Source organism: Copadichromis virginalis, linkage group LG20 (assembly GCF_057382275.1).
Source record: "Copadichromis virginalis isolate Kocher_CV1m ecotype Utaka linkage group LG20, C_Virginalis_male_GT1.1, whole genome shotgun sequence".
Taxonomy (NCBI): domain Eukaryota; kingdom Metazoa; phylum Chordata; class Actinopteri; order Cichliformes; family Cichlidae; genus Copadichromis; species Copadichromis virginalis.
Window position 1 is genome coordinate 30,887,487 of NC_140637.1, and position 13,430 is coordinate 30,900,916.

Sequence of the window (13,430 nt, forward strand, 5' to 3'; positions counted from 1 at the left end):
GTGTAAATAGACTACACAGTCCTGGCCTGATGACGTATCTCTTCCGTGTTGTGCCATTCCCTGAGTCAGCACTTGTTTGGTTTGCTCAGTTCAGAACCTGATCCATGCGCCGGATTACTTTCTGGCATGGAGCGTTTTCACATTTGAAAGCCACAGAGACCTGATGTACTGTAAAATATGTCTCACCTGTTCCAATACTTCTGACTCATAATGGCTTACCGATGGTTTCTTTGGGTATCTTACTAGTTTTGACACATGACCAGCTGGGATAAGCACATTTGATCTGGGTCTCTTTGATTGGATGTTCTTCTGCTTCTCTGCCCACTTTGTCTGTGGGACTGGTGTTCGCTCTGTTTTGCAGAGTCCTGTGTAATGTGGTAATTTCACAGTCTGAAAATGCACAGCTGTAATTTTTATATCCTCTCTGGTGAACGTGATGTGTGTGTCCACCAAGTTAATAAGATCAGTGAACTGTGGCTCATCCTGAGATTTGATTTTCACCCAGGTGTCATCCGCATACCTGAACCATTAGCTCGGTGGTGTTTCAGGAATGATATCAGAGCCCTCTTCTTGACTTTCTCCATATGCAAGTTAGTCACAATAGGGTCAAGTGGAAAACCCACGGTGCATCAATGTGTCTGTCTGAAGTCCTGGCCTTTGTATATGAAATATGTAGCTTGAAGTAACAGCTCTCAAAAATCTGAAACCTCACATTCAGCCTTGGTTAAATAATGCCACCCAAGCACTCAGACGGGTGTGTAGGAGAGCTGAACAAAAATAAAGGATAGACTTCTGGTGTCTTTTCATGTTCTTAGAGAGTCTCTGTTAAATTATCAGAGGCGTTCCAGTAAAAACAAAGTGTTTGTCTGATATTGTTTCTCACAACTGTCACAGACGACCCTGTTTTATTCAGCATTATTAACTCTGTTGTTAATCCTCCTGGTTCCTCCTCTCATAGAGTCCAAAGCAGTAGATGAGAATTTGCTTTTGATGCCAGGATTGTAAGTATTCGGTCTCATATCATCCCTCCTGGCTTTGACCCATCGTTTCACACATCCTCTGTTGCTTTTGACCACTTTGAGTCTGTGTCTTTGCCCCTTAAAACCCACAAAATGTCTCCTGGACATTCATCTTGGCGACTGATGGATATTTTTGGCACTATAGCAAAGAGTTTACTCACTATTATCAATGGCCGTGGCATACTGTGGTGGAGTCTATTGTTTAAAAGCAAAACCTTGAGCCCACAGTTTTATCCAACTTCTGACTGATTTCTAAACTTCTTTCTAGTCTAAGGTCCTGGAGAAAGCTGTTTTCCTTCTCTCTATTCCTTTTTGTGTCAAAGCAGTGTTACTGAAGAGTTTCAGAATAAAAGGGGCTGGAATGGTTTAAATCTTGCTTTACCAAACAATTTTACAGCTTAGGCGTGCATCTTCCTTTCTTATGTGGAGCCACTCGAGTCCATTCTTGGTCCTTTTTTCATTTTTAGATGCTTTTAGATGCTCTGGCAGTTGACAGTATTTTTATTCTTTGGCTTTTAAACCGGACTGCGTTCCGATGACTTTTTATCCACGCTGTTTTACTTATCTTCTAATCTTTTTTAGATATACAGCACTTTTTACATCTGTTGTTTTCAAATGTGCTTATAAATAAACTTGACTGGACAGAGACACTTGGTTGGTGTCAAGGGTGGGCTTGTCCTCTAATCTCTTATGAGCTGGTCCGGTAGCTGCAACACAAGTGAAGAAGATGTAACGGCCTCATAAGAGGCCATTGTTTCATCTGGTGTCGTCCAGCGTGATTCGAATGTTGCGTTTGGTGCTGCACACGAAGCGATTCAGGACCAAAGCCAGAAACTTGGAGATAGGTGACAGAAATGATCATATAAAGTTGGGGAAACCTGCAGTCAGCTGACATGAGTGATGAAACCTTTTTTCCCACAGACAATGCTGAATCCAGATGAACGAAATCAACTTTCTGAGATTTCCTTATCTGGATCATTGAGTCTACACCAAGACATCTACCAGGAGTTTTTGAAGTAATGTTTCCTTTCACTGAAAGCTTTATGGAGAAGCCAAATTCCTTTTCACCAGGACTTAGCACCACTCACAATGTTAAAACTGCTCCCAAATGATTTGCTGACCGTGTTATTATCATGTTATTATCATGCTTAATCATACAGCCAACTTGCCTGATCTGGATCCCACAGAGAATCTGTGGAGATTGTCAAGAGGAAGATGAGAAAAACCTGAACCACAGAAGGCTTCTGTCAAAGCAACCTGAGCTTCAGTAACATCCATACCTCCATGCCACGCTGCATTGATGCAGTAATTCATGGAGCCTCAAAAGAGTACTGTGTATACAATCAAAACATAATAAACTACACATTATTACATTATTATTATTATTATTAAAATATATTCTGCCCACAATTCTAATTTTAACCTTTGATTTTATATATTTCGGGTTTTTACTCAAAATAATTGCTTCATGTTTATTGAAGATGACAAATCTTATTATTATTATTATTATTATTATTATTATTATTATTATTATATAATAGATACAGTTTTCAAAGGTTTCTGCATTTCCTTTTTAGATTGATCTTTGGAAATATCCTAATAATTTGAGATACTGGATTTCTGATTTTCATTAGCTGTAATGGTGTAATTAGCCATAAACACCAAAATGAAAACAAAAACCATCATTTTTAGTCAAAATATTCAAAAGTTATTTATTGAAATTACCACAAATTTATTTTTTTGTGATATTCAATGGTTTTTAGATGCACTAGTAGATTGTAGCAACACGTGATCCTGTTAGTTTTAATTTTGTTTTGTGGAAAATTACTGCAGTTAACACAACTGTCCTGTCAAATAAAAAAATAAATGATGTTCACGTGAGAATCCAGAGGTGAAGGTACTGTAGTTGCCATAGTTTCGGAGAGTTGTGGGTCATTTTCTCTGGTGTAAACGTACAAATACTGCAGATAAACTAATGCGCAATGATGGTTAAATGGACTAGTACTTAAATGGCACTTTTCTATTCTTTTCCTCCCTGACATGCGTGTAAACATGTTTTATGAATGAGGCTTCTGGACTCCTGTTCGCGTAGCATTTATTTTATGAAGAGGATTTAGTTTGATGGTGAAGTCACGCGAACCAGCATCAGTTTGATGTTGGCGCTCAGACTCAGATCGGTGTGCCAGATGTTGATGGTCAGAGGAGTTCGGGATGACTCACCTTGTAGGTGACCAGGATTTCTGCCCCGCTCACGCTCAGTAACGTTTATTCAATTCAGTTTTATTTATACAGCGCTAAATCCCAACAACAGTCGCCTCAAGGCACAATTTTTATCCAGCTGCTGCACAGACTTTATGTGTTTTAAACCAGCTACCATTTGAAGACACATAAAACATTTCTACAAATATATGCATCAGAACCTAGACACAACTGAAATAAGCCAATGACTGCTCAGAGTGGGCGTGGTCATAGACAGGAACCAATCACAGTGCTCAGTGTCCTGGATTAAGACCCAGAGAATCTTCTGCAGCTGCAGCTCCATCGTTGCTTTTAAACCTCCTCATTTATTCATCCATTCATGTCAAAGTGTTTCTTTTTCCATCTCATTCAGACAGGATTTAATATTTCAGACAGAGCAGGTGATGAAATATTAGTCTGATACTCAAACACCTGCAGCTGCTGGTCCAGGATCTGGTCTGGGTTCTGGAGCCATGAAGGGTTTTTTGTTTTTTTCTGAGGTTTCTAAATTCATATTTAGTTCTTAAAAATGGAGTTCACATCCAGATCAGCCCTCACGCACTGCAGGAAACATCACATACATACAGAGGATTCACAGATAAACGTGTGGGTGCTGAAATCAGTAAAAGAAGAAACAGAGCACGAGAAGGAGAGAGTGCAGGAGGAGGATTAAAAGCCTGCAGTGAAATCCTGTCTGAATGAGCTTTTATTCTGAAAGAAAAAGAAGACCAGCAGGATTTTCACAATAAATTGGTTGTCAGAGAGACAGAAAGCTGCAGGTCAGCAGCTGATTAATTCGACCCTCACTTTTCTGTTTGTCTGTGAGGACCCGTGATTTCATACTGTACTGCCAAAAGTACGTGGACGGCACCGGCTGGGTGTAGCCAAATATTTAGCATCTTGTTGCCTGTTAAAGAAGAATCTCCCAGTTTCCATCTGTGGTGTGCAAAGATGATGTGGTGATGTCATAATGAAGTGTTCATTATTTAGACGAGGTTAGTTTTTTTTCCAGGTTAAATCAAATATTAATGACATGTCTTATTTTATAAAGACTGAAAGTTTTATCTTGAAATAAACACTTGTTTTACTTTATATTTATCATGTAATTAGACGACTTTTTGAGGATGAGATTACTGAAATATTTTAAGGTACTGCTGAAAGATTATTTTTGCGGTTTTAAAGTTCGTCTTGAGAAACGTCATCAGTCCTTTTGGGCGTTTGTGGTGATTTTACAGTTTAGTTCCACATAAATGTGTTTTTAAGGGATTTGTTGTGTTTGTGTTTTTAACACAAACAGCTGCATGTTACGCTGTCATGTGTGTACAGCTGTCCACATACTTTTGGCCATAAACTGTTTCTATATTTGCTGTGTTTATAAAGTTGATGTGATCGTCATTTCTGCACTGACAATAAAGGTTTCTGTTAAACTGATCAAGGATTTATTATTGTTATTATTATTATTTATTTTAATAAGCTTAAGAAAAATGATCATTTTTCTTTCTCTGAGGCGTCCACGAACTAAATTCTCAGACACATCAATGTTTCTAAATAGATATGGAAACAATACAACCACCTTCCACCACTTTAACCCAGTTAATTTGCAGTTTTTATTTCCTTTTATCAGAGGTAGCCTTCATCATATTCCCCAAATAATTTTTGCATATGACTTTCAACTTTTGGCGGAGCACAGAAAGCAAAAGATGGTGACCAGCTCACCAGCAGGCGACATCTTCATCAACATGTATCAGATTCCCCCTAAAGAGGGACATCTGCTCACCCTGAGCGGCACATGGGGGACTGAACAAAGCAGAAAGGGAACACATTCAGTGTAAAGAGCTGGTTTAGAGCAGAGTGCATTGGTTTTGGTGATCACGGGGCTCATGTGCAGCCCTGGGCCTGCCTACTGATGTATTACATGAAAAATGGCTGCACAGTAAGTTTAAACATTTCCCTTCAGGTTTATTTCTATAGTGCCAAATCGAAACAGCAGTTGCTTCAGGCTCTAAAACTCTACAATAATTGTATGGACAAAGTTTGCATCCAAAATTTTAATAACGCAGAAGAAGGAAGCATAACACAGAAATACTTAGCAAATATATTTGGACATTGACACGAGTTTATGTTTTTTTCACCTGTTTACTGAAGCATATTCCAATTCTAGTTATATAATGGACATGGACATAATGTGCAGACCCTCAGCTTTCATTTGAGGGTATACGAATATTTATGGACCTACCTGTAAATGACTGAAAGCTCAAATGATCATTTTGGAGGATTTCTGGTTATTTTTATAAATTATATACACTGCCAATTTCCAATATATGTATTCCCAGGACACTTTAAACTGTAAGGTAAAATAAATAGCAACGATCACAGAGATAAAAGCATGTGGAGAGAAAAAAAACTCCCTTTTAAAAGGAAGAAGCTTCCATCAGAACGGACACCAAATATCTGCCTTAAAAGGTTGGAGTAACTGGAAAAGAGAAAAGATGAACACAAAGGCCCAAAGGGATGACAAACAGCAAAAGAATATATGAAAAACAACTCAGCAGGTTAGTGGAGCCATCAACCAAACATCAGGAATATGCAGGTCCAGTGTCAGAGATTCCTTTCTGTGGGAATTTATATTATTCCAGGAGAAAGGCACAGAGATAGAGCACAAACTGTTGAAGAGAGAAGACAGAAAGGCAACGGCATGCAAGAGCAGTACATAAATAAATTCAATGAGTGCGAAGGAAATTAGAGATGAAGAAAGCTCCTCCGGGCCTATAGCGACAGAACTAATGCATGCTTCAGGGTCACATTTAAAAATATAATACAGACTAAAAGCAACACAGCTGCTGCTGCCGGTGCTGAAGGAAACCTGGAAAAATGTGACTGTGAACATGTGAGTTAATATTGATAGGATCACTGGGGAGGTGAGGAAGCAAGCGTTGCATCCATTCATTAGGTGAATATTTGAAAATGTCTGGAAAAGTGAAACAGCTGCAATAACACAATCTCCACAGCTGCAGACTCCGAGGTAACGTCAGCCAATGAACTAAAATTCTTCTTTGTGCTTTGATTGTGCGATTAAAGTTTAGTTATTATGCTTTTTTTCTTATTCTCTGTCTTGTGTTACGATGATGGATGTTCACTTTAAACATGGCTGAAGTTTTAAATAATAAGTTTGGCCATAAAAACGATCCCTATGAGCCAAAACCTCCAACATTTTATTCAACAGCGGTGCCGGGTGGAGATCAGCTCCATTTCATTAAATGTATGAATTGTTTAATACAGTTTCAAAATGCAGTTCTGGTTGTGTTTAGAGGTCGTAGGAAGAGTGAATACACAAACAACAAGTAAATGATTTCAGGGTCTGCAGTTTAGGATCACATCCCTGTACAAACACTATGAAACACTCGGACTGCAGCTCAGCGCCGTCCCTGAGAATCTCTTTTTCACAGTGATGTTAATCAGTGAAAGGTGTCGAAAAACTCCTTAATAACTCTCACAAATGGCACACTGAGACCTTTTAATGCCATATTCCTGAGAACTTATTGCTTTCATATGAGCTGAACTGATATCTGGAACCTAACCTGCTTTCACTCAGGCCTCCATCCAGAGGCAGACATTTGAGAAGCCTCAAACTGAATCAAATCCTTTCTCAGACAGCAGATGAAGACAGCATGAATGTAGAACATTTCTAAGTAAAATAATAATAAAAATTATGGACAGTAGGTTTGTTTGTTTTTTGTAAGTCTCGCTTATGTTTAGGTGGATTTCTGTTGAGTTGCTGCCACCTGGAGGTGGACAACAGAACCTGCACAGATCGAAACTGGACAACAGTACATATTTGATTCTATTATGCGCAAATACATACCATTCATCTTACATTAGTGTTGAAAAGGATGATGATGGTGACCCTGAGAGGAAAGAGAAAAAATGCTGCAAAAGCTTTAAAAAAAATCAGGAAAGAAAATGGAAGTGTTTCTGGGACACTTGACTGAACAGCTGCAAAGAACTGCAGTGAGGCACGTTCAAAAGAAGCAGAGGGTTCATTAGTGTTGTGAGATCTAAGGATGTAAGGCAATGAGTGATTTAATCACATCATTCGTTTAATACTCTACACACATGTTTGTTACTGTTTACTGTTAGCGTGTCACTTCCCCCGGCGTTCAGTCAAGTTTTTGTTTCCCAAGAAACGCTTCTGTTTTCTTTCCTGATTTTTTTCCTCAGTTTTTTGTTGCTGTCTTTTTCTATTTCCTTTGTGTTTTGTGTGCTTTTGCAGCATTTTCCTATTTGCTGGTGTGTGTTTTTTTAAAAGTTGCAGTCCATTTGAACTCTCAGGGCCACCGTACAATAACAGTTGAGCAGTCTCCTGTGTGTGTAATGTCTGGTTTAAAAAAAACAAACTAAAATGACAACAGTGGAAACCAGCAGCTACATCCATCATTTATATACAGTCTATGAGAGTTTACGTGTTTCTCATTTTCTCATTTGCTATTTAAAAGTAAGTGCGGTTAGTCAATGGTCTTCCTAGGGGAAGACATTCTTTCAGTTACATAATCTGTAAAACCTTAGATCTTCCATGTCATGTTCATCCATTTATGACCACAGTGTGCCCGTGTTCTGATACCAGGCTAACATACAATGTCACAAAGCTAAAATCATCTTAAACCGGTTTCTGGTTGTGGTAGAAAAGGACATTCACATCATGGACAATTGTGGAGAGCTGGGAGTGACAAAACTGATTAATTAAATAATGAATTAAATGTTTCATTAATTATTTAAAATTGGAATTAATTCATTAAATAAATATTTCAATAATTAATTAAATGGCCATTCATTTCATTTAAAACATTTAATTATTTATTTTCAGTTGTATTTAATTGATGACATTTTAATTAATGATATATTTAATTAATTATTGACACATTCAATTCATTTTTTAAATGATGTATTTATTTAATTCCTTTTGGCACTCCTGGGCCTCCACAGTACAATAATGTCAACATGGGCGGAAAGTTTCCAGCACCTTGATGAATCTGACAATTAGAGCAGTTCAGAGTTTACATGCATGTCTGTTTATTTCTTTAGCTTTTTGTCACAGTCCCGTTTCGATTGGAAGGAGCACGCTTTTCCTGAACGATCGCTTCTGTCTGATCTCTGTTTCTGCACTCGGCTCCTTCCGTCTGTCAGACCCAACATGGCGGCCTCCGCGGCTTCACGTGAGGTCTTCACAGAGGGAGTCCGAGCGGTTCTTCAAACCTGGCCAGTTCTTCAGGTGAGTTAGAGCCGATCGAGTGCCTCCGGAGCGGCAGGCAGACGGGTCCAGCTGATACCCAGACGGGTTACTGATTCAACGATAACCGATATGATGCTAACATGCTAATAGCTTCTCACGTGAGGAGCTTATGTTCTGTTAAACCAAATCACAGACCTACACAGAGCATTTTTATGGCAGCGGGACCTTTTAACTGGATAAATAAAGGATAAATACAAAAGTCACTCTGCCACAAACTGACGGCGACTTCTACCTTGTGAGAGGAATGTTGTTTGTGGCTCAAGATGACTTGATATCATACATGAGGGAGACAGTTCACATATATCTCACATATTATAGGTCAAAATGTCTTTTTTATGGAAGTGTAAATACCGGGAATCACTTTTTGGCACACGGGGGTTGTGTGGTGATTGTTTTTATGTTGCTAAGTAGACTGTAGTCGGCAGGATTTAGAAAGCAGTTTTATATCAAATAAACAGAGGACCTGTTTTGGAAGTATCTTCATGATTCTGCGTTACTGTACCCACATCATCATCAATCCAGTCCTTCTTGACCAAGATGAGTGTTATTTATTGAAGTGTGGAGCTCAGTTCGGATGTGTAAAGATGGAGCTGCAATGCAGGAGGACAATTTGAAGACCAGGATTAGATTCAACGATGTAGTGAAGCAGCACATGCAGAGAGTTGGTGTGACTGTAGACAGATGATCTGCTGTGGCGATCCCTAAAGGGGGCAACCAAAAGAAGGTGATGAACTTTGACCTTTGGATAGTTCATCTTTTTAAATGTTTCAAAATGATTCATTACTTCAGCAGAATGCAGGTAGAGCTTGGAGTGTGGGCGTCTGGATGCTGGGGGGTGGAGTCAACACATAGAAGAAGAAGTGGGAAATTTAAACAGACGTGTGGGGAGGATGTGTTTGAGTTGGGTGCCTGCAACATCTCGCAGGATTCTCTGTTTATGAGATTTTATTAATTAGCTCGTTTATTCTTTAGTCAACATTAGAAATCTGATGTTATGTATGATGTGAGGTCACAGCAATAAAATGTACCATCTCTGTTTGTCGGACAGATTGCGGTGGATAACGGGTTTGGAGGCATCTACGGCCAGCAGAAAGCTGATTGGATGGTGGATGTGGTTCAGCAGTATTTCCATGACAACGGTGGGTATGTGTAGTTGTTACGGTGCTAATTAGAAGTGGGTGAACCCTTTAAATCGAGTTTAAGCTTTCAGTGATCATTAGATGTGATCTGGGTCGTCTCAGTTTGAGCTCGTGAGGATGCATGAATAAAAGTGACTTTGAACCTCCAACGGTTCAGTCTGTTCTTTGAATCTGACAAAGGACAGCGTGAGATATGGATTGAATTTAATGTTGCATAAGAAAAGACAAATAATTAGACAAAGTTTCTGTCGATATCAAGTTGATTAAAGGGAAACTCAGTCAAGTGTGTCTCAGAGGTTTAAAGGGCTCCTGTTGTCCTTCTTTTCTGCTCCATGTTCACATCAAACTTAAGTCTCAAATAATGAGGTATGTATGTAAAAGCAACCCATGTGAGCCTAAAGGCTTCAGACTGCTCCAAATGCTCCTCAATAAGATGCCAGAGAAAGAGGGTATGTTTAATATGTTCATCTCAACACGGCTCTGCCTGTAGACGCTGAAACCCCACCCACCTGTAGTTTAAACCCTCTGTTTACAAGACGTAGCCTGTCAGAAGAAGTTTGGTTTAAAGGGAGATGATCTATAATATTTCAGACAGGATGAACTGAGGAGCAGTTTAAGATGTTTTGAACTGTGCGCCATGCAGAGCTTTACTAGTGGAGTCTAAGAATAGAAATAAGGAGCAGAACCACGTTTAATTAAACAGTGAAAGCTTCAGGGTCATTTTTGATGTTGTGTTAACATCTCCGTGTGTCTGTGTGTGTCAGCTGACCTGCAGCAGTACGAAGTCGAGGACTTCATCGCTGAGCTGATGGATCAGGAGTTCAATACAGTGGTGGATGATGGGAGTTTACCACAGGTACACACACACAAAGACAACAGCAATAACAGTGTTTCTTTTTTAAATCCTGTTTTTAAAATGCACTCATCTTCACTATATTTAAGTCTTCTGTGGAGAAAAGTAAACCCTCGGGATCAGAGGCTACATTTCTCATTCTCTGCATGGATATGATGTTATAATAAAAGCAGCATGTTTATGACATGTCTGCATGTAAATTCTGGTTGTCTTCATCACCTTCCTGCCTCCTGATGTCAGCATTATATCTGCGCGGTCTTATTAACGTCTTCATCAGTTAGTTCAGTAGGACGAGCGAGGCATGAGTTCATCGGTTCTTCTTCTCGCCAGGAGAATATTTAGTTTAGTCTTTTTGTTGTGTTTGTGAAAATACACGGCAGTTCTCGCGCTCGTACTGCCTCACGAACGAAGCTGCAGCGTTCACTATGATGTGATTAATGATGCAGAACTCGCGGTTGAAAATGGGCTGTTCGTGTTTTATGGTCGAGCAGAGGTGGTGCGTTCGCTGTCCGCTCCAGAGCTGGCAGCGAGCTCTGTATTCAGATGGAGGCGGTGCACGATGTGCTACAGCCAGTCTGTGGTTTGCAGAACATAAACACTGTTTGATGATGAGCTCCCAGATGTTTCCATAACCCCGTCCGCCCATCCTGCTGCTTCATCACTTTTCTTATCTGATGCCTCCTCTTTCCTTTATGCGGTTTTTGTTCCTGGGTGTTTCCTGGTCGTCCTTTTGGAGCTGGCGTTGAGTCCTCAGAGATTCATGTCGGTCTCATCCTGGAGAAGAGTCACACCTGCTGCTTTTCTCCAAATTTAGCATCCACCTTAACAACACCTGCTTCTCTGTCACTTTGAAGTTTTGCTGCCTTTTGAACAAAAGCGCTGCGGATTCTGTTAAAGCGGCTCCGTTTGATCTCTTCTGCTTTGTTTGAGCCTCGTTATTTCTTCTTTCCTGACGCTTTCCAGGACGACTCGGTTTCTCTGAGCTCTTTGTTCTTGTAAACATTCAAGCGGCCAACTTTTCACTGTTCAAACCTCTAAACTCTCCACACAGTTGTTTCCTCATTGACGTCAACTTGTTTGAACTAAAGCGCAGCAATTAAAGTAGTTTTATTATTTTATTCCACACCGAACAAAAACTGAAGGAATGAACACAGAATCGTCCGCTTGGTGCTGGTCTGCAGGTGTGGATGTTTGAAGGTGATGTGTGTGTGTGTGTTTGTAGGTGTCCGCCAATCTGCTGCAGATGTTCGGTCAGTGGCGGCAGGGGGCACTGGAGCAGCTCAAACACACCATCAACACTCTGACACAGAATAAGAGTCAAAGGGCAAAGGTCACGGCTCAGCCCACACAGTCTGATGAAGAGAGCAACGATGACGCACAGGTACGGCTCACCTGACAGACACACACACACAGGTCAGAATCAGGACTGTGGATTTTGATCTCCGTCACTCCCACTGAGAATCTCTGAGCGACGTTCAACCTTTTTGAACGAGTAATCTGAATCTTTCACACCTGAATTACATTTTATAGGCTTTGTTAAAACCTGCAGCCCCATCAGTTGTGCGCCCACTCGAGCAGAAATTTTCAAAAAGTGTATTTTGTGTGAGTTTTGCAGTGTTGCATCCATTTTGATCTTCTAGCCGTGATTCCTTTTGTGGTTTAAAAATGACTGTATCACATAACTACGGAGTATTTGCCATGGACTGTCCAGTATGTGTCTTGCTTTCAGCTCCAGCTCTGGATGGATGGAAGGAAACTGTAGTTTGAAAATCTTTCAGCTTCTCTGATGCAGTTACATCCTCGTTCTGTCCGTTTGTAAAGTTGTGCTGCTTCTGTGCTCATATTATAGTCGTAAACAGACAGAAAACATTACGATATGTGGAGTGGGTGTAAAATGGATTTGGTTGCTGTTTTAAAACAAAACTCAAATGTGTTTCATGAAGTTATGAAGGTTTAAAATTCCTGGAAAAACCACGACACTAAAAAGCCAAATATGGCCCCGCCCCGTGTACGTCAGGGGCTCATTCATAGTGTGAAATCACCCGGGTTGAGTGATGGTTGTTTGTGTGTGCAGGAGATGGAGTGTGAAGCGTCTGGTCCATCGGTCAGCAGGACACATCCTCCTCCTACTCAGGATGAAGAAGATGGCTGGACGGTGGTGAGGAAGAAGAAGTGAAGATTTTAGGATGAACTGTTAAACTGAGAGACTGAAGCATCTCACCTTTGACCTACAGGAAGAGACTTTTTAGTGAAAGCTGGGCCTCAGCCTCCACCTGCTCCAGACTGAAAGGGTCCTGCAGGCTCAGAAAGGCGTGCTGTTTGTCGGCCGCCTGCTGGGACGTTCAGTCTGGAGCAGGTGGACGGGGACGATGTCCTTAAACCGGAGTCACTCTACTTCCTGTGGATGAATTTTTTATTATTATTATTATTAAACACTTTGACCATACGCAGTGCTGTCGCTATACTGTACATCACAACATATAGAATTATACATCTTACTAGTACTGGGTCAGACAGACTTCAGAGGTTCGTGCAGTTGCTTCAGGTTTGTGGAGACCACCTGAGTCCAGTGAACTCGTTTTCATTAACTATGTTGCCAAAAGTATTCACTCACCCAGCCAATCACTGAACTCAGGTGTTCCAATCACTTCCATGGCTACAGGCGTATAGAATCAAGCACCCAGGTATGCCGACTGCTTCTGCAAACATTTGTGAAAGGGACCCCAGCGTGGTACCGTGATTGGATGCCACCTGTGCAACAAGTCCAGTGAAGTTTCCTCATTACTAAATACTCCAGTCAGCTGTTAGTGGGATTATAGCAAAGTGGAAGTGATTGGGAATGACAGCAACTCAGCCATGAGGTGGTAAAATCAGAGCGGGGTCAATCGCTACAG

The 13,430-nt window shown here is 40.5% G+C and overlaps 1 protein-coding gene across 1 annotated transcript; it reads left to right on the top strand.

Moving 5' to 3' along the window:
• The first annotated feature begins 8,345 nt into the window (after positions 1-8,345).
• On the top strand, positions 8,346-12,982 carry tsr2 (TSR2 ribosome maturation factor). The gene is made up of 5 exons (XM_085444093.1): positions 8,346-8,523; positions 9,593-9,683; positions 10,448-10,539; positions 11,759-11,917; positions 12,611-12,982. The coding sequence occupies exons 1-5, from the start codon at positions 8,446-8,448 to the stop codon at positions 12,710-12,712; spliced, it is 522 nt and encodes a 173-aa protein (XP_085300219.1). The 5' UTR covers positions 8,346-8,445; the 3' UTR covers positions 12,713-12,982.
• The last annotated feature ends 448 nt before the right edge of the window (positions 12,983-13,430 follow it).